This window comes from Hemibagrus wyckioides, linkage group LG11, assembly GCF_019097595.1.
Source record: "Hemibagrus wyckioides isolate EC202008001 linkage group LG11, SWU_Hwy_1.0, whole genome shotgun sequence".
NCBI classification, from domain to species: domain Eukaryota; kingdom Metazoa; phylum Chordata; class Actinopteri; order Siluriformes; family Bagridae; genus Hemibagrus; species Hemibagrus wyckioides.
The window spans coordinates 30,300,828-30,321,095 of NC_080720.1; the positions used below are offsets into that span (position 1 = coordinate 30,300,828).

Here is a 20,268-nt window from a genome sequence, read left to right on the forward strand (position 1 = left end):
TAATTGTTATTAATAATAGTTATTCATAAGTAATAATTAATTGGTGTTAATTGTTATTATTATTATTATTATTATTATTATTATTAAATAAATTTTAATTAAATGGTATTTTACAAATAACATTGTAGTACATATAAATAGCCACATGGGGGCAGTGTGCTGTTACAAATACACTCTGCTACTAGTTTAGTCCAAACACTAAACTGATCTGCAGTGGAAATTTCCATTTTCCTAAAGGTCTCAGAGTGTTTATGAGCTAATTCACACTGAGATCACTTCACTTTATCACACTGTTAACCTAAGCTCCATGTCCTCTGTCCTATTTCTCCTTCCTTATTTGTTCTTGTTTTTGTTTTTTTTCATCTGTGCAAAGGCTGTTTATTAGAACACAAACAATGTTTAGTCATTTCGAACAAAAACAAAATAAACAAGTTTTTAAAGTGATTAAAGTGAAATTAGAACAATTTTTCCCTACACAATATATACAAGTTCATTTAAATATGAGCCAACTAACAGGCCCCAGGGCAGATATGGAATATTAAAATCATAAAGAAACATCCTTGATTCCCAGGTAGATATTCTCCCAGCACACAGAGATAAGGAGTGGAGCTCATTGTTTCTTTTCTTTGCAGAAGCGTGTAATATTTTATGGCTACTTTTACAAGGAGTCATAAACTTCAGCCTTTCGTGCGTCAACAAATGAGTTATAAACAAGATATGGTTTAAAAATATCTAAAACATTACCCGAGGCTTGTTAATGTTGCTGTCAAGATCTTTTACTTTTGCTACCGAATTACAAATAATCAATTTGTTTTTTATCAGTCCTAGGATAACACGTCACAGTTTATTATTGTTTTAATGCACTGTGTCTGTGATGTAGTGAACTTTATGGCTTTATTTTTCTCCAGCTCTATAACCAGCCATCTGGGTTTCCTGCGCTTATATGCAAAATACATCCAATATATCACAGGCATCCACTGCTTTCCCTGCTTTTGCACTTCCTCATCTCATGTTTTTATTTGCAAATAATCAGCTTAGTTTAAAAAAGGCTGTGTTGGTAATTGGTTCTTGTAGCACAAATACTGGGTTTTGGCTGGTGAATAAGCTGAGATCTGGAACAACTGGTTCCAGTTAGAATGACATTTGGAGATGGTGACAGGTATGGGGACAAATGCTTGAATGGCTGTGAGTTAGGACACTAAATTGTAGAGATTAGCAACCTGTAGCCACTTTACACATGGCTGCAGACCCTGAGGTATTTTCAGTGGCTCTGTCTCATTCGCATTCTTACTTTTAGGGCATTTAAGTCTAGTTCTATAAGTGTTTAAACTTTGTGAACACTCATTAAATATAACATTCAGTTTTTATTATTACAGTATCCAAATTTCTCCTTCCAGACCAATCTGTTTGTTGATCAGTTAAAAAAAAAAAAAACCTCACTAATGACATTTGAGACCAGGAAGAAAGAGCAGCAATAGTAAACTCTTACAGTAAATGGCTTGCTAATATCATGGCTTTGTTAGCCGTGTGTCCGTGGAAACCGTAATTAACATTTCAGAGGCAATGAAACTGGAGTTGGGTCTCAGTCAGCTGCCGGGGTCGAGTCGGATTCCCCCGGGTGCAGAGACAGTCCCACATGATGGCCACCTGACACACAATTGCTTTTCATAACTCCACACCTCTATAGCAACTAAATAACGCCTAGAGCACGTTTAGGGCACGTATTCTTCTGGGGAAAGTAAAGGGTAAAACATTGACTAAGGCCAACTGTTTAATTCACTGCATCTGCACTCCTCCTCAGAATATTTTGTGTTGTTTGTAAGGCAGGGTTGATTAATAAGCACAGGAGGGATTTATTAGTTAACCACAAGTGCTTTAGCTCAGGGCTCTGAAGTGTGTCGAAACGGATTCTTTTGCGATGGCAGTTAACGAGCACACACCTTCCAAAGTGGCGTGAGGGCTAAGAGTCGCCCATGGCAAGGAAGCAGACCAATCAGGGACGAGAAGATTAGAATATGCAAATCAAGCCATAATGCTGAACAAGCAGTGTGTCCACCTGCATGGATGTATCGGTACATCTGCTGATGACGATGGAAATATGTTCGCGGTGAAAACCTTAAAACAGCGAGGCATTTAAGAAGGCACGTTGACCCCGTATCTGGAAGTATGTGTGACTCAGTGAGGTTCTCGTCTGACTACATTCCAACCGTGACCATGTTCACAGAACACACTGGTCCAGCAGTATCAGCTTAGAGATGAGTAAAATAACTGGACCGTCTTAACCAGCTTATCGCCACCTGAAAGTACATAAAGTGTGGCATTTTTTTAGTTTCTGTTTGGAACCTTATTGACGCATTGACAAGGCCAGCAATCACAATCGATGAACACTTGGAATAATAAACGTGAAAAAGGGTCAAACACTCATGCTAGTTGGGGGTATTAACAGTATTTCATAGAAAATACACCTTGGCCCTTATTTTTGTGATAAAATAATATATCAGTTAAAAACATTTTCAAAATAAAGTGCATAAAGTGAAAGCCGACGCCTGGCAAACATTCTCACCATTGAAACTGTGAATAGATGCTCAGTTTTTAGATCTAAAAAGGGGAAATAAAACCCTTTTTTTTGTTTGTTTGTTTAAACGTTTCACACATTTCACAACTTCACACATTTCACAACATCGTCTCTCAGGATTTCTATTGGAATAATTGCCAAATCAGCAGAAGCTCTACAAAATATGGAAGTAGCAACCTCTAATTAGCGTAATTAGCAAAGCCTCTTCCATTTCTGAATGGAGTAAAACTGGGGGTCAGCCTAATGGCACCTCATGAATAATAGAGGGCTGAGAGCATGTCGATAGGATGCTTTGACAAAACAGACACACACAGAAGCCCAGTAGTGATGAATCACCGTCCCTCCACTCAATCTTCTTCCTGTCTGTTAGCAGGAAAAGTGAAGTAGAATATTCTGTCAGTTCCTTCAGGATCATGGTGTTACATGGTGATATTTTTTGTAATGGTTTAAAAAACTGTCTATGATTTTCTTTTACAATTATCCTGCTTACAGACAGGAAGAAGAAAGGAGTGTCAGGGGAAAGAGGGGTTTCTGGGAGGGTCTCTTTGGGTGAAACATCCTCTTACCTTTCTATTATTCATCAGGTTTTTAACACACAGTGCCATTAGGTTCAACCACAGATTTTTTTTCCCACTCTATTCAGAAAAGAAACAGGTTTCATGGCTACTTCTGTACTTTGTATGCTAATTAGGGTATGACAGCAATAACCGTATAAACTAGCATACGAAACCTAATCAGTAAAAAAGTTGAAACAAAAAGTGATTCGTAGATTCATACTAAAAAGGTAAATGTCCATGTGTGGGTATTGGTGGGACTTTCCTACTGAAAATGTTTAGCAGGTGGCTTTTAGCTCATGTGCCTTCAGTTTTCTTTGAAAGTTTGCGAGTAAATTCCAGAATTAGCATTAGGTTTAAGGCTAGGTGTGACATGATAGGAAAACATCATCGATGATATCACTAGAATTCGCATGGTCATCTGTGATTGGATTAGATCTGTAAGGTTAAAGGAGAAGAGTTTGGCTAATGAATACAATTTAGACAAATAGACTCCAGAACCAGAGAAGACATCCAGCTTTTGCTTCTTCTTCTTCTTCTTCTTCTTCTTTTTTTTGCCAGCAATTAATATGATTGCTGATATGATGAATATGATAAAAAAAAAATTAATATTAATATAATTCAGTGTGAGTTCCCTGTACTTAAAGCTGTACTTCATAACCTGTGTTGCGTTTTTATTTCAACAAGTAACCTGGATCAGCAAAGGATCTTTATACAAAATCCATGAATATTAAACACGTTCAGAGATTGATAAAGTCATTTATTAAACACAAAACACAGTTTCCTTGGTTCGAACCATTCCGATACTTATGTCTAGTCTATAACAGACTAATATTTCTCTTAAAGCAAGCTAAAGCAAAATTCATTTATCTTAATTAGATATTATTATTAGATTTTTGCAGACTCCTTTGCAAAAACAATAACAATAATAATAACAATAAATTCTTCAGCTTAGATAAGGCCTGGTAAGATTATAGAAAGGCACAAACGTTGTTACAAGTTCATTTCTGTCGAATGGTTTTTGATGCCATTTATTCAGTATGACATGTCTGGTGTTAACATGGCTCAGTATAGTAGTATTTTTGTGGATTTCTTCGTGCCATTTCACGTTAGCGGTACACATAAAGTGAAACACGAAGAAATTATAAAGTACTGGAATTTCATGGTATGTGCTGTTAGAGATGGATTTAGATTAGCACATTACAGTTGAACTTTATAAAAAGGATTCCTGTAGATATTATTTGAGTTGTAACATGCCTACAGAATCGAAATAACCGTATCTAGTATCTAGTATCTCCGTTCGCGTGCGGTGTAACTTCCACACAAAATACAATAAAAAACCTTCGAAAAGCAGCACTCCATACAGTAACAAGCCAAAAGTGAAGTTGATGAAGATATGCTTGTCATGTAAGCCATCTATAACAGTGTAAGTATTCTGAGTAGTTAGAGAAAAAAGGGACTGTACACCCTCGAGTATGGTACCTGTGTATTAGAGAATAAATGAAGTATGACCGCTTTTATGGCCGAAGAACAGCCTTGTATTCCACAAATAGTCGAGAAAATAAAATGACACTTATAGATATGTTACAATAAATAAAGCATTTTCTCCTTATTTACAAAATCTCTGGTTTGAAATATACAAACTTAAAAAAGAAAAAGAAAAAGAAAAGAAATGAATGACAGAAAAGGTATATACACAAGCATTATGTACAGATTTTACATTGACTTCAGTTTACGACTTCTACTGTAACAAGCTTGCAAAATAGATATTTGTGGAGTGTACAAAAAAACAAAGCAAAACAGCAGCAGCGTAGTCGATATACATGAGTTGACGTTGATTACACAGTCTCAAAAAGAAAAATTTTACATATACTAAAGAGATCAAGTTGTATTATTCTGGCCCGGTTAATCTGTAGTATGTTCTGAAAACCTGAGAATTAAGGCGCACAAAAAAAATTCTTCTCAATTGTAAATCATGTTTCAATCAAGAACAAACAGATAAGACACTTATCTAACGAATCTACAGAGGAAGGCATCGTACAGGCACATAGTTCTCCGAAAAGCACATGAGCTGGCATGCTGTCAATCATTCGGCAAACCACGAATATCATAAAGCTTCTGTTCTGTCTGCATTTTCTTCAACGAGAGGTAACATACTGTTCTCTTCAAGTGCGAGCATCGTAAAAACAAACCTGTATGGATTTCTTTTATTTATTTATTTATTTATTTATCCCTGAATAGTTCTTTGGAAAGATGACTAGATGACTTTGGACAGCAGACTGTCCTGCCAAGCAAGTCATGGTAGTGTACCGTCATATATATATATATATATATATATATATATATATATATATATATATATATATATATATATAAAATGGCTGTCATGGCTCAGGATGCTTCAATTCTCTCTATATAAACTTCTAAACGAGGTCTCTTCTGACTGTGCAATATATCTTCGTACTGCGATCTAGTTCGTCGTTCAGAAAGTTACGACGATCGGGGGAAAAACAAAAAAAGAAGAAGTGTAGTGCAAGGCAAAGTTAAATCTTCACATCGAGAAAAATTATTATTTACAATTCAAGGTCTAAATGCAGGTAACACTTTTTGTCTAAAGCCCAGCAATGGCTATAATACAAAAACACAATTAGTGATTATGAACATCTGTGGACAATTGTAGACATTTTTACACTCTGCAAATGTACACACACACACACACACACACTCCATTAAAGGGAATACTCCAGAGTTATTCAACGTGGTTATCAAAATTTATCTGTAGTGTCCGTAGAAAATATGTGATTACCATAGACAAGGATTTCTGACGTTTCTCCGCCTTGATAAAAATGCCCAGCATGTTTATAATGAAGTTGGACATCCATCCATCGTCTATACCCACTTTATTCCTAATTAGGGTCACGGGGTCTGCTGGAGCCTATCCCAACACACATTGGGCAAAAGGCAGGGGTACACCCTGGACAGGTCACCTGTCCATCACAGGGTCACATAGGTAATTTAGAATGACCAATCAACCGAATGTACATGTTTTTGGACTGTGGGAGGAAACTGGAGTAAATCCACACAGGCACAGGGAGAACATGCAAACTCCACACAGAAAGGCCCCCGGGATTCAAACCCAGGACCTTCTTGCTGTGAGGCAACAGTGCTAACCACTGAGCTACCATGCTGCCGTTGATAGGACAGTCAAATAATCAATTAATATTTATATATGGAATCTTCTGCCTTTAGTTTTTACTGTAATTGTTTTAAATCTGTTTTAAAGCTTCACAATTCAGCAACTGCCCCTTTTTTATTAGAATTCCATAACAAGTCCGGTTTCAAGTAAACAGGTTTTCTGTTCTCTTTTCAGGACAGAGAGATTTAAATTCTTGTCCATGGTAATCAGATATATGGTACAGATGAGGTGGAAAGAGATGACGTTGATCAACTCTAAAGTATTCCTTTAATATACTTCCATTAACGTGCACTAGATGCGGTCAGAGCAAGGGCTCTTCATAAGTATATGCATTCTGCAGCTTCTAATTCACAAATCCGTGTGCAGGGCTTCTCGAAAAAGTTTTACCCGAAACTTCTTTCAAGGCGCTGAGGTTCTTCATATTCTAATCTGGAATCTAATCTATATGTCACTACATTTTGGCTGCAAGATGTGGTGTCAATGCTATATCTTCTACAGACAAGAAAATCTGCTGGCTTTTGGTTTGAAAGCATTAAAAAAAACCCTATAATATATATATATGATGACATTCTTCTGTGTCCATGCTTCGAGTAAAAGAAAGCTTCATGTAGTGGATTTTTCCTTCACATTCAGATTTGTGCAGCAGAAAAAAAAAGAAACTCAAAGCATGTGAGCATCATCCAGAGTCCGTTGCTAACCTTTGAGTCTCTCTTGTACTTCAGATTAGACTTCCGATGGGGTTGTTTGCGTCATTCCGTGAGAGACATCACGCAATGTCCTCTTCATCGTCCAAGCATAACATCTGATGCTGAGAAAAGAGAAGGGAGTTTACTGGAAAGGTCATAAAGAGGTAAAGATTTCTCCATCGTGTCTTGCAGATTTAGACGTAGTATCTTACTGTCTATATGTAAAAATGAACAGATTAACGTGGAATTACTGTAATACCATATATGGTAACTTGAATCTGTTTGTGTTTGACAAATACATCGCAGCAGGATGTCTAAATGAGATATTATGTCATCTTACCGGCGGGTAGACGTAGCCATCTTGGCTTTGACTCCTGCAGATGTGCACCTGGTCCTCTGTGGTTTTCTGGTACACAGGGTTATCAAAGTGGATGGTGTTTGTGTTCTTCAGCCTCCAGTGACGCCACATGAGCATACCGCCAAACACAGTCAGGCATATCACCACTGCACAGCAGGAGAAAAGGACAGAAATATTGTAGAAATGGAATAAACTGCATGGGTATATATCATTTGTCATATGTTAAACATGTAGTTTGCATACAAACCTATAGGGAGGATGATATAGAGAGCAACAGAGTGTTGTGAAGGGCTGGTGTCTGCAATGTGCACATCATTTGAACCTACAGGAGAAAGAAAAAATACTATTACAATACTGTAATAGCATTGTAACACGTGATATACGAGACAGTGCTGTTTGGCACGCATGTACATTTAGAAAGTACCTTCATTTGCAGTGATCTCAGTCTTGGTTTCTGGGACGTTCTTGCGAAACCCAGCAGCACCTGAGGAAATCATTGAGCCTGTAGTTCTGGGTGTTTGTTTGGTTGTCTTTAGGGCAGGTGTGGTGGTGGGCAATTTTGGTGCAGTACTAGCTGGAACTGGGGGTGGAACCACGACTGTAGTGGCCACTGGCTTTACAGCTGTGTGAACAAATGTGGGAACACAACGTTAAATTGATATAAAGCCAAACAATGTTCTGGAAATATTATTTTAACTTTTCACGCATTTACAAAGAAACATTTCTGTAATAGTAAACGTATAGATAATAGTAAAGTAGCAAAGTTCTAAGTGTGTGCATATTATTATAATCCACATAATTTATGCTTTAATCCACCCTGCTAGCATGTCACCCTTCTAACAGGTCAGCTGTTACATTACATAAAATAATGAAGCAAATATTGGACACCAGTCGATTCTTGACCATATGGAACATAAGGCAAAAACAGTGTACATTAGATTCTTTGCCAAATCATTTCACAAAATGGCACACATACCTTCTACACATTTCCTCATGTCAGAGCCGAGGACCATGTGATCGGGGCAAGTGCAAGTGTATTTGGGGGACTGCTGATTGACTTGTGGAGCCGGAAGACACAGATAGTCACAGCCACCGTTCACTTGGTTGCCTTCTTCGCACCAGTTTGTACCTGGACAGCAAACCAACATTTAATGAAACATGCAAAACAAACAATATGGAGGTATTCTGTTGTGACTATAGGTTTAAATCCCTCACCACTGGGCTGTTTGAGGTTGTGGTACAGCGCAATGTCCCTGGGAGACATGAGGTTCTCCACTACTTTGGTTATGTTTTTTCCAGTCAGACGATTAGCACTCAGGATGCTTTGGCTGAATGTGTCTGTCCAAAACACTTTCTCCTGCGTAACACAGTACATAAGACCCAGGGTCAAAAACAAACAATAAATAAAATCCATCCCTAAATAAACTGAATCAGAATTCCTGTCAGGTTACTTCATGTTAGCTAGCTTGATAATAAAACTTAAAAAGCCTCTTCCTGTCAGGTTAACTCGTGTTCACTGTCTACTTAGCTTTATCTTTAAAAAAAAAAAAAGAAACAGAAAATTAATTGATGAACATATCGTAAATATACTTTCTAAACTTCTGTCAGGCTAGCTCTTGATAGCTAGCTAGCAAGCTTTAACCTGTGCACAATGTAGCTAGCTTTTAAAAATCCTCTAAGAAATCCTGTCAGGTTAGCTTATGCTAGCTAGCATTGTTAACAGTAACAGTGAATAGTAATAATATTTATTAAAAGATGACTTAAATCTTCTCCCACAAATGTGGCAGGTTAGCTAGCTGGTGAGCTAACAAAACATAGCAAACGTGAATGCTGATGACTTCTTATTTCTGCCAAATAGGAAAGTGGAAAATTAGGGACCTCAAATTTCATTCTCACAGGAACTTTTGTTTCATTTACTGTAGATGCTTTTGCAACAGCATGGATTACAGCTTCTTTAAAGCCCCACAAGATAACACATGCTCACACCTCAAAAACAGTCAGCGAAAACGGATTAGCCAGCTGCCTCTCGTCAACGATGAGCGCATGACGCAAACCACCGTTGGCACTGATGCTGGAAAGCATGTGCAGTTTAGCGTCCAGCCAGTACAGTCGCTGATTCACCAAGTCTGAGCAAAAACAGACGCACATTCATCATATAGACAGTCATGTACCATTTCCAGTATTTCTCAGATTTTAAAGCCACAATGAGCCCAAAAGCAATGCTAAATATAATATAGATCAGTGGTAGTAGGTAATAGAAACCCTCCAGTTATATAGTATATAAACTAAGCTACAGTGGAGCATTCATATGATTAATGCATTGTATATAAGTTGCAAAGTGAAAAGAAAGTAGGTTTTTACTCACCTAGCGTGATGCCAGTGGGATAGGCGATGTTGTCAGTTACCAGAGCTGTACGATCTGCCCCGTTTAAGCCACTCTTCCCTATCTTGGCAGGGTTTCCTGACTCGGTCCAGTACATGAAGCTACAGTGGCAATAAAACACACAGGTCATTACCTTAATAGACCAGGGGATCTCCACAGTTTTAAGTTTCCTCAGCTTCCAACAAACCTGATCCAGCTCATGAACAACATGATAGTTAGCTGATGAACTGGATCTGGTGTGTTAGGAAAGAACTTGAGACCCGTTTATCATTACCCATCACGTTTATTTATATTATAGCATAGGAACCATAGCTTACTTGTGCACTGGATCTACAGCAATAGCGTGTGGTCTGTCCAAGCCTTCTTTGATAAGAGTCTTATGCTTGGACCCGTCCTTTGTTGCCACAGAAATGCTGTGAAGGGAACTGTCGGTCCAGTAGATGTTGCCGTGAATCCAGTCAACAGCCAAGCCTTCGGGAGAGGAGATTTGGTTGCCAATCAAGGTGACGTGGTTCGACAGATAAGCAGCCTTGTCTATGGGAGAGCTGGGAAATAAGCAAATCAGGTTTAGGACCAAAAGTTTACTTTAACTGCACAATAAGGGTCAAAGCTGTATCTCAGGCTGTGTTCATTTCTTTGGCTGGTGGACCAAGGCACAAATTGAAAACACATCAAAGTGTATTGGATTTGAATAAGCAAATAAAGCCCAGGTTTGCATTAAGGACCTGCAGAGAGCATTCAGGGCTTGTCAGGAATCTGATATGTTTTTAATCATTTTGTTGCTTAAAATATTTGAACCACTTGGGGAAATAAAATGAACCAGTTAAACAAATTCACATATAAATATTAAATAATAGGGTTTTTTTTCTTAATTGATATGATGAACCCACTCACCTGTAGATCTTTTTGTGGAAAAGATCAGACCAGAAGATTGTCCCACTGGACACATCCATGTCAAGCGCCACCACGTTCTTCAGTCGTGGGATCAGACATGTGTACTCTTTCTTATCCAGTGTCATCTTCCTCACCTCGTGATGGTTGGTGAAGTACAGGTAAGGTATGTTACCTGCAGGACAAGAAACCAAATGCTAGGAGTTAGAGATAAATATGCATTCTTCACATTTTATATCGTTTAAGGTGGTGCTTCGAAAATGCTACTAATGATATGTGATGGAATTCTCTGAATCCCAGACCACTGGTTCGTGTTTGCTCATAAGTTTGCTTATCACAGATTTCGGTATGTGACCACGCTAATAACACATCGTTTGCTACCTAGTGAGGACTTCGTTTACGCGTGTTCAGAAAAAGCAGAAGTGTAAATAAGTTTCAAGCATTTTGACGCAAACTGACCCACTCTCACTTGCTTCCAGTTCAGCCAATTTACTGGTTTATTTTCAGCTTCCTGTCAGTTTCCAATTCTAGTGTACTAGGGATATTCTAGCGAAAGTTTTTGACGTACCAGAAACCGCTTTGCACTCTTTGGTCATGGGGTCCATCTCATAGCCATCTTGACAATCACACTTGAAGCTGCCCACCAGGTTCAGGCACACCTGAGAGCAGGTGTCAGGATCAGCACACTCGTCAATGTCTGCAGCAGAAAACAGACTTGATGTCAAATACAAATGCTAGAGCTTCCACTTATTTCACTCTTCTTAGGCAGCAAAGAAAGCAACAAAGACCTGGATTATTATTCATCATGTAACAGGGAAAAATCTAAGCTAATCTGGAAATGGAGCAAGAGTGAAGCAAAGCACTACTATCATTGTATTTCCTGTTCCTTTTGACCATTTCTTTACATCGGGGTTGTCAAATTTGGACTGCTAGAACAGTGGAGTTACCTTCACAGCGTTTGTGGTCCACCAGGCGGTAGCCTGTAGGGCAGAGGCACTCGTAGCCGATCTTCAGGTCATTACAGATGTGAGAGCAGCCGCCATTACTTTCAAGACATTCATTGATATCTGGGGAAAAGGATAAAAATGAGTTGTTTCATTTAGAAATTGACATCACTCTGTGCTTCTCCTTTGCTTAAAGATAGAGTCGGCGATTTTGGGCGAAGTCAGCTGTTTTGATACTCAAAAGCCAAACAAATTCAGCCCCTCCCATCAATGTTTCCTTCAAAGCTACGTACACAGCCACAACATACAAATATTAGTCCAAAATCAGGTGGTCACTGCACAAACTGACCTCAGGATTGACCCTCTATAATAAATAAAGGTTACATATAAAAAGATGTAAGGTTCTTCTATTTAAAGAGTCCCAGGAGAACACATTTCTAGGCTTATTGTCTGTTAGTTCTGATTGACTGGATGTTGGTGGTTTGCAGTTTGTTTTATTCTCCTGGGATTGAAGATTTTCTCCTGAGCAGATATTTTCCTCACCTTTCCTGGAATCTGAGAATTCTATTCTGGCATAAAATTGCTGACTCAAAATCATTCTTCCTATGTCTGCACATTTCTCTCTTTCTGTTGCTTCATCTAGGCTTTATTTAGCCTTGTCTGTGTGATGTAAAGTTCCAGTAAGCTAACCATTCTGAGACTCTGGTATGTATATATGCAGATGGTTATACGATCTTTGCACTTACTGCACTCTTTAACAGGCTCGTCAGACAAGTCCCTACAGTCACGCTGCTTGTTGCACACTTTATCGATGCTGACGCACTCCCCACTGCGGCACTGGAAAGTGTCCGGACCGTCACATTTACTCGCTGGAGACAGACAAGAGCATCAGATATTAATCGTTATTAAACATTAATGTTTGAAGAAAGATGCGTAGTAGCAAATAAGCAGTAGCAAGCAGGATGTACGTAGCCGTAGCGTCACATCCATGAGAGAAAATATTCTCACCTGTGGCACAGTCTTTTTCATCACTCTGGTCCTTGCAATGGAACTCGCCGTCACACTGGCGGATGCCGGGGATACAGCTACCATCACCACAGTGAAACTCATCCAGTTGACAAGTGGCCACAGCTACCAGTGAAAACAAACATATTGAAGGTGACTTGACTGTTTTCATGAAAAAGCTTACAAGAGGAATATACATCTCTGACAATTTCACTGTAGGGTCCATAAATCTGACCCCATTACCTGTAGCTTAAAGAATAATACATTACTGATGTGTCTGTTAAGACTCACTGCAGTTGTGTTCGTCTGATTGGTCGGGGCAGTCGAAGCCTCCGTCGCAGCGCCATATGCCCTGGATGCACTCGCCGTTGCTACACTGAAACTCCTGTCCACTACAAGGGCTTGGTGTCGGTTTGTGGCCGCAGTGGACACTCCACTCATCTGAGCCATCTGTACAGTCTGCGTCTCCGTCACAAGCCCACAGCTGTGGAATACACACCGTGCTGTTGCACTGGAAAGAGCCAGCTGTACAGGTAGGCTTGGGGCAAGTGGCCTCGTCGGTGCCATCCGAACAATCGGCGTCCTCGTCGCAGACGAACGAGGAAGAGATGCACTGGCCGTCTGCGCAGCGGAACTCGTCTGCTGAGCAATTCTTCAAGGCTGAGGAGAGATATGAGGTGAGGGGTGAGCACTGATGTTAAAGGATAAGCGACATTGGTACATGATCGATGAAGACATACCGCAGCCCTGCTCATCTGCTCCGTTCTCACAATCGGCCTTTCCGTCACAGCGCCACCTGTAGGACACGCACTGAACAGGGCTCTCACTGCAGGTGAACTCCGACGGCAGACATTTCTTTTCATCTGGTCATGAGAGGAGTCATCGTTAGAACAGCGATTGTTAAATACAAACAGAAATTTAGCAAGCAGTTTAATGACTCTAATCTAATGATCTAATAACAATGGGAGATTAAACACATGTGACTCACTGCAGGAGGCCGGTAGTTCGTCGGTTCCATCGCCGCAGTCGTCCATCCCGTCACACACCCAACGATTCGTGATGCATTTCTTGTTCCCACACTGAAACTGACTCTCTGTACATGTAGCAGCATCTGCAGCAAAGCAAGCATTAAAGGAGCGATTTGTTATTTTTCAGCTCTCTGTGGTCTGTGAGGTGAACTGCAATCAAAACATTTTTTCCCCCTTCCCATAAATCAACCATACTCCCAATGCTGAAACTATTAAAACCTAGGAGAGAAGCTACATGGCTGGCAAATATTATTTCTGGCCCAGAAAACTCTGCATTCCAGAAGCTGTAAATTGTTTTTAGAAAGGCTAAATATTCCACACTGCACCTTTAAATAATCACTTACAGCGTCCTGCTTTACTTTCTAAACACTTCAATAGCTACATTTTCCTGTGTTTTTAAGTCCGACTCTAAAGCATGGAAAAAAAACATGCAGGAAGCTGATAGTGTCTAATGATGTTGAAGCATTAATGATTAACAACATCACAAACTTTAATCATGGGAAGCTATAAAGTTTATCTGGACTCAGATGACCATGAAGTCCAGACACACTCACATTCAGATACACACACCCACACACACAAACACACACACACCCACACACACAAACACACACACCCACACACACAAACACACACACCCTATCTCCACGTCCTGTAACTGTTGTTACTGTTGCAGTAATGTAACCAGGCAGCCAGGTGTGACAGTTGGTATGAATTACTGCTTGTTAAGAAAAACTTGATGAAAGAGAGAGAGAGAGAGAGAGAGAGAGAGAGAGAAAGAGCGAGAGAGAGAGAGAGAACCCTAAAGAAGCCCTAAAGTATCATGATAGCATGAGGAAAAGATGAGAAACAGAGAATGTGGGAAAGAGAGAGAGAGAGAGAGAGAGAGAGAGAGAGAGAGAGAGAGAGAACCCTGAAGTAGAGAATGAGGGCACGGTTTGCTCAGGTCAGAAGTAAGCAGACCGTCACAACCACATTCTTATGGGTTTTTGTTTGTTTGTTTTTGGTTACAGTATTAAGCTTTTTGTTTAAGCCAATGCCATTTTTGCCTGCCTCTTTAAGACAATGGTGTGAGGAGGAGTTTAATAATCACCCCACCAGTTGCTCATTTGTCTCAGAGGATGTTCTGCATAATTTAAATACTACGCAGGCAACGGTGGAGGCGGAGAAATTCGGGAATGGTAACCTTATCTGGACTGTATCGGGGAACTGGACAGATGCTGTAGCGATCTGAGTTTTTCTAAAGCCTGGGAATTCCTGGCAAATGACAGCAGACGGGGTATTAGTCAAAAGTGTTTCGCAATAAAAAACAACCCGAGATTAAACTGGTGCGTCAAATCCAGGAAATACAGTGACCATCCCTGGCTTTGAGGTTGTCCTCTTCTAGCCTGCAGAAAAATTTGCATTTCAAAGCTACACTTATAAAGAGCGGTGAAAGAAAGAAAGAAAGAAAGAAAGAAAGAAAGAAAGATTTGTGTATGAGGTATATTTTTCATTTCTATTTAACTGAAAACTCACAAAGCCATGCTTACTTTTCTCCACATCCCACAGCTTTATACACTCACACAGGAAGCAAAAAGTAAATATAGCACACTTTTTCCACAGACCGCACGCTCACTTTGGGGATTTCCATATGTTCATTCCTCCATTCATACAAAAAAAAACAAGGTCATGTCCTAATCTATAAAAAAACACTAAGCGTAAACCTGACCTTCAACCATAGAGAGAGGTAAAGGGAGTCAAGGAATTTTAAGATTCCACCCAGAAAGAGTCACTTCCCCTTTGCACCAGGTAAATCAGGTGAATGTTGAAAATCTGCTCTATTGTAAAAATGGGCTTTTGTTTCAGTTTGTGTGTTTTTTGCTGTTGAACGGTATTAAAACTGGTTCTTGAGGAAAATGTCACCACTGAACCTCGTGCGCTTTTAATCAATTGAAAATCTCTCTCTATTTTTACACGCCATTCTGACTTCTGGCATCTACGTCACACGAGAACTATTTTTATATACCTTTTGTGTGATAAAGTAAACTCTACTCACTCAAAATAACCTTTCATTTCATTTGTTCCCTGAAGACAAAACCCAGTTTCTTATATGCACAGCTACAAATTACAAAACACCGACTTCGCAAGATCTATTTTCTATTTGCCGAATACAGCAATGCAATCGGCCGGGTTATTTATCCCAAGTAAGCTAAAGTTGCATCACAGGGTCCTACAAGGTTTGCAACCTTAATCCTGAACCTACATGTCAGCTAAGTAACGAATAACACAGCAAGACAGGCTGTTAATGGTAACAAAGTTTTCCCAGAGTGTTTTATTCTTATTTTTATTATTATTTAGTGTTTGCCACAGCAATTTCGCAACAGTTAAAATTTGTATTACAGGAGTATGTCAAACTTTTTATCCGTTTATAGTTACATTTAACGGTTTGGAAAGTTATCACATATGGTGTCGCTGCTAGAAACAGGCATTCTCTCAAGAGATTTTATTTTTCTTACACTGCTAAAAGCAAACTTTGCTATACCATATATGTCTCCGTGTTAGTTGGGCATGAGGACATTAATATAAACTTTGCAGGCAAGTCTATTAACAAAACTGCTGTTATAGAGAATTAATCAAGACCAATCAGAATCTACTACTTAGTGACCTTCTCTGCTTGTAAGGTACAATATGGCTGATTTAAAGTGTATTTTGTTTCGGGCCACCTGACGCAAAAACCCATGCTCACAGACTGCTTATAAAGGTGAATATGGCTTCTATAAGACTTGACCGACTACACTTCTCAACATCGTTTTTCTTCCATAACAATCCTCTTCTCAGCCTCATCCCCTGCCTTTTATGGGATTGCATGAGCGCTCTGTTTACTGCACTACTGCCTATCTCTCTGCTGGAAGGTAAATTTAAAACCAGACCATCCTGTGCACTGAATATGTTTGTGTTTTTGAACACGACCGCTTTACTAACCCAGAAAGCAACGCAATCATACTGTAACTCTCTCATAATGTGTTCACAGTATGACAACAAATAAGGAAAGATATTACTCATCAAAATCATCCCTTCTATTGACATTTACATTGATGTCATTTATACAACTGAGCAGGTGACGGTTAAGGACCTTGGCCTTACTTTTTTCATTGTAAAGGAATTAAAATAATGGTGTTTAAAACCTTTGGAACAGCAGTGCATCTGGAAGACTGTACTCTACAATAGGTTTGAAGATCTAGGTATCTGTCTTTCGGTGCATCTGTAAGGTGAGAGAAAGGAATGCTCTGAATGTTGTTTGAAGTGGCAGCACTGCTCAGACAAGTTTATCGACTTTGTACAAAAGATGACAAGGCAGGATTTCAGAGAGGGAGGGGGAGAGAGAGAGAGAGAGAGAGAGAGAGACAGGCACAGAGAGAGAGAGAGAGAGAGAGAGAGAGCAAGAGGAACAGAGAGAGAGAAGAAGAGAGGGAGAGAGAGAGAGGGAGAGAGAGGCACAGAGAGAGAGAGAGAGCAAGAGGAACAGAGAGAGAAGAAGAGAGAGAGAGATAGAGAGAGAGAGAGAGAGAGAGAGAGAGAGAGAGAGAGAGAGAGAGAGAGAAAGGCACAGAGAGAGGGGGGAGAGAGACAGCAAGAGGAACAGAGAGAGAGGGAGAGAGAGAGAGAGAGAAAGGCACAGAGAGAGGGGGGGGAGACAGCAAGAGGAACAGAGAGAGAGGGAGAGAGAGAGAGAGAGAGAGAGAGAGAGAGAGAAAGGCACAGAGAGAGGGGGGAGAGACAGCAAGAGGAACAGAGAGAGAGGGAGAGAGAGGGAGAGAGAGAGAGAGAGAGAGAAGGGGGGGCAGCAAGAGGAACAGAGAGAGAGGAAGGGGGGCGCAGAGAGAGAGACAGGGAGGGAGGCAGAGGTAGGGAGGGAGGATGAGATTGTCTTTTATCAGTAATGACAGTATGTTATTAAATTATCTGGGTGGTACAGTAACAACTGAACTGTTAAAAATCCTGCACAATCCTCAAAGTGAGGAAGTACAGTATCAGTGTAACTAATCATAATGGTTCAGCTCAAATTATTACAGTACATGTAGCTTAAAATAACTATTGTAACCTGGATTAGAGATGTTATAATGCAGAATCTAACAAGAATGAATTGTAAAGGAAAAGTCAGGACACGCCGCACCCGAGTCAATGAAACCGGTCTGGACCACGCCCTCTAGTTATTCACGCATCATGCTTAACGCAACCAAACTAAGAGCTCTCTTCTGATTGGACGATGCAGCACACGCTGTCATCGCCTAACCAATCAAAACTGTCGGTATGAATCCCATTCATTCTTGTCTATAGTTTAAGATCCATAGTTTATTATTTAGGTCCGGGTTTTTTTAAAGACATTTTTCATTATGTAAAAATTGATGTGAAATCTGAACGATTGAGGGATGTTTACTCTACAGATTTAATACCTGGTGTCCGGCTCACTATCAACAAGTACCGCTCACTAGAATTAGTAGAAAACACTAAAATTTTATGACCGGAAATAAATGTCCCAGTCAACCTTTAGCAAAAGAAGCATATATTATATATATATATATATATTGTATATTTCATTATATATCAAATGCAGCTTATGTAATGACATCATTATATATGTAATGTCATCAATAAACCTAGTGATGCATACGCAAGAATAAGTACATATATAGGTGTGTGTGTGTAGAAGTGGAAAGTTTAACTAAACTGTAGCAAATATATAATGCTTATAATGCTATAAAACTTATGTCACATATACAGAATTTAATTTTCCATTAAATGTGGATGAATATTCAGTCACTAGGAATAATTTTAACAGATTAATGGTACTTACGGTTTAAAGGTAGAGAGATGATCCCGAGCAAAATGCAGCTCAAAACTAGACTGCAGCTTTTCCTTAACAGCATCTTCCCCCGCATTCAACAGGTTTATTTATAAGGGTTTTTTTTGGTATATATATATATATATATATATACTCAGAATATATCTTACAGTACGCCTCTCTGAAGAGTGTAGTATTTAGTGTGATGCCGAGAGAGCGCGAGCGCACAGTGCAAAATTCTTCTCGCATCAAATCCCATCCATCTCATAAGAGGAGCTCGTGCCGGGGGGAAGGGGGCGGTGCTTAGTCAGTGGCGTGATGTCTGAAATAAAGTACGTTTGGTGATGTTGTGGGCGGGGTTACTGGAATACGTCACGTAATGATGAGAGTCGGCTGAGAGTTACCGCCCTCTCCGCTCTGCACCACGCCCCCTTGACAATAACGTGAGGATGAATTAAAAACTGATAAAGGAATGATGCACCTATAATAAATCGAGGATATAAATATATATTTGAGTACTTAGGTTTCGTTTAGCAGAACAATAACTATCTGCTTAATCGTTCCCTTGTTAAAGGATAATAAGAAAAGTGTGTGTGTGTGTGTGTGTGCAATACATTCTCATTAAATGTTAGGTTTTGTGATTAATCTACCATGACATTGCCATTATCCAAAGAAAACAACAATAATAAAATCATTTCCATCCAGATATCATATTCCTGCTCAGTGTTTATTTGGTTCTGAGTATTACATTTGTGTTATCCAGGCATCACTCACTATCCAGGGAGACACCCACTATTTTTTTTTGCCTACCAGGAAGCAATTAGAAGGTTCTAGAAAACCTCCCCCAAAGAAACACCATTCCCATTAGGAGACCGGACCCAGGTGGGGACCCATCTGGGGAATGGGCGAGACTGAGAGATTGTGATTTTGCTTAATTTGATGTACATCGTCATTTTGTCCTTGTAACATGATGCAAACTCAATATCTGAAATGTCTGGTGTAAGTAAACGATATTTTTAGCCTTGAAAAGAGATAATAGATATTGTGGCTAAAAAATAATCTAAACATATCGAAGATAAATTAATAAAACGCTAATCATTACGGATTGTAATATTAAAACAACGAGTATGGAGTCAGCCTCAGAGTTGAGTAAAAAAAAAAAAAAGGTGTTATTTTACAAATGACATTTTTTAGACATATGCAAAAAATAAATAAATAAATAAACTCTATAAATCACAGCAATTTTTGCATGTGCCATTTATTTGTATTTTTATTTACATTGCAGAGGTGGAAAAATACCTTTTTGGACTCTCAGTCCAGACAACAAGACCAATCACACACCTATGTAAAAATAGTGGTGTGATTAAAGGCCCGATTTTCACCACACTGTTTGCATCTGAAAATGAATGATTCTTTTTTGCTCAGTCTTTTAAAATGTCCCCAGAAGGGTATAATGATGCTACCGGGGCCATAATTTGCAAATAAACTGAATTCACCCAGAATGGAAGTGCAAGGTGATCATATTCAGCTGAGTGTTTGTTGCCATGTGGTAATGAATGTAATACAATCCAAACTTTGTCACACATGTTAATGTTTCATAGATTTTTTTTTATGTTATCGAAAAATCGATTGCATTCACCCCTTCTATTTGCATATGAGGGATAGCCCATGAGCTCATGCTGCTGTTGGCAGAAGGAGACTGAATGACAAGAGAACATTTAAAGAATGCAGAAAAAGCTGCTGAACCACATAGCACACGAACCCCTCCTCTTACACACACTACGCACAAAGACATCCATACAATCACATGTGTGTATGTGGGG

The 20,268-nt window shown here is 39.4% G+C and overlaps 1 protein-coding gene across 1 annotated transcript; it reads right to left on the reverse strand.

Annotated features, from left to right (window-relative positions):
* Positions 1-3,868: 3,868 nt before the first annotated feature.
* ldlrb (low density lipoprotein receptor b) lies at positions 3,869-18,678 on the reverse strand. The gene is made up of 18 exons (XM_058403324.1): positions 18,458-18,678; positions 13,581-13,703; positions 13,333-13,455; positions 12,884-13,252; positions 12,596-12,718; positions 12,334-12,456; positions 11,591-11,710; positions 11,212-11,340; positions 10,647-10,818; positions 10,070-10,297; positions 9,735-9,853; positions 9,356-9,495; positions 8,585-8,726; positions 8,346-8,498; positions 7,794-7,991; positions 7,617-7,691; positions 7,352-7,515; positions 3,869-7,133 (listed from the first exon to the last, which is right to left on the reverse strand). The coding sequence occupies exons 1-18, from the start codon at positions 18,540-18,542 to the stop codon at positions 7,092-7,094; spliced, it is 2,628 nt and encodes an 875-aa protein (XP_058259307.1). The 5' UTR covers positions 18,543-18,678; the 3' UTR covers positions 3,869-7,091.
* Between the last annotated feature and the right edge of the window lie 1,590 nt (positions 18,679-20,268).

Coding starts and splice junctions, on each gene's coding strand:
- ldlrb (XM_058403324.1), bottom strand. CDS start 18,542: ATGCGGGGGAAGATGCTGTTAAGGAAAAGCTGCAGTCTAGTTTTGAGC. Junction 10,819..11,211: donor AGAGTGCAAAGCGGTTTCTG/GTACGTCAAAAA, acceptor CTTGTCCTGCAG/GTAACATACCTTACCTGTAC. Junction 8,499..8,584: donor CAACCTCAAACAGCCCAGTG/GTGAGGGATTTA, acceptor TTTGCTGTCCAG/GTACAAACTGGTGCGAAGAA.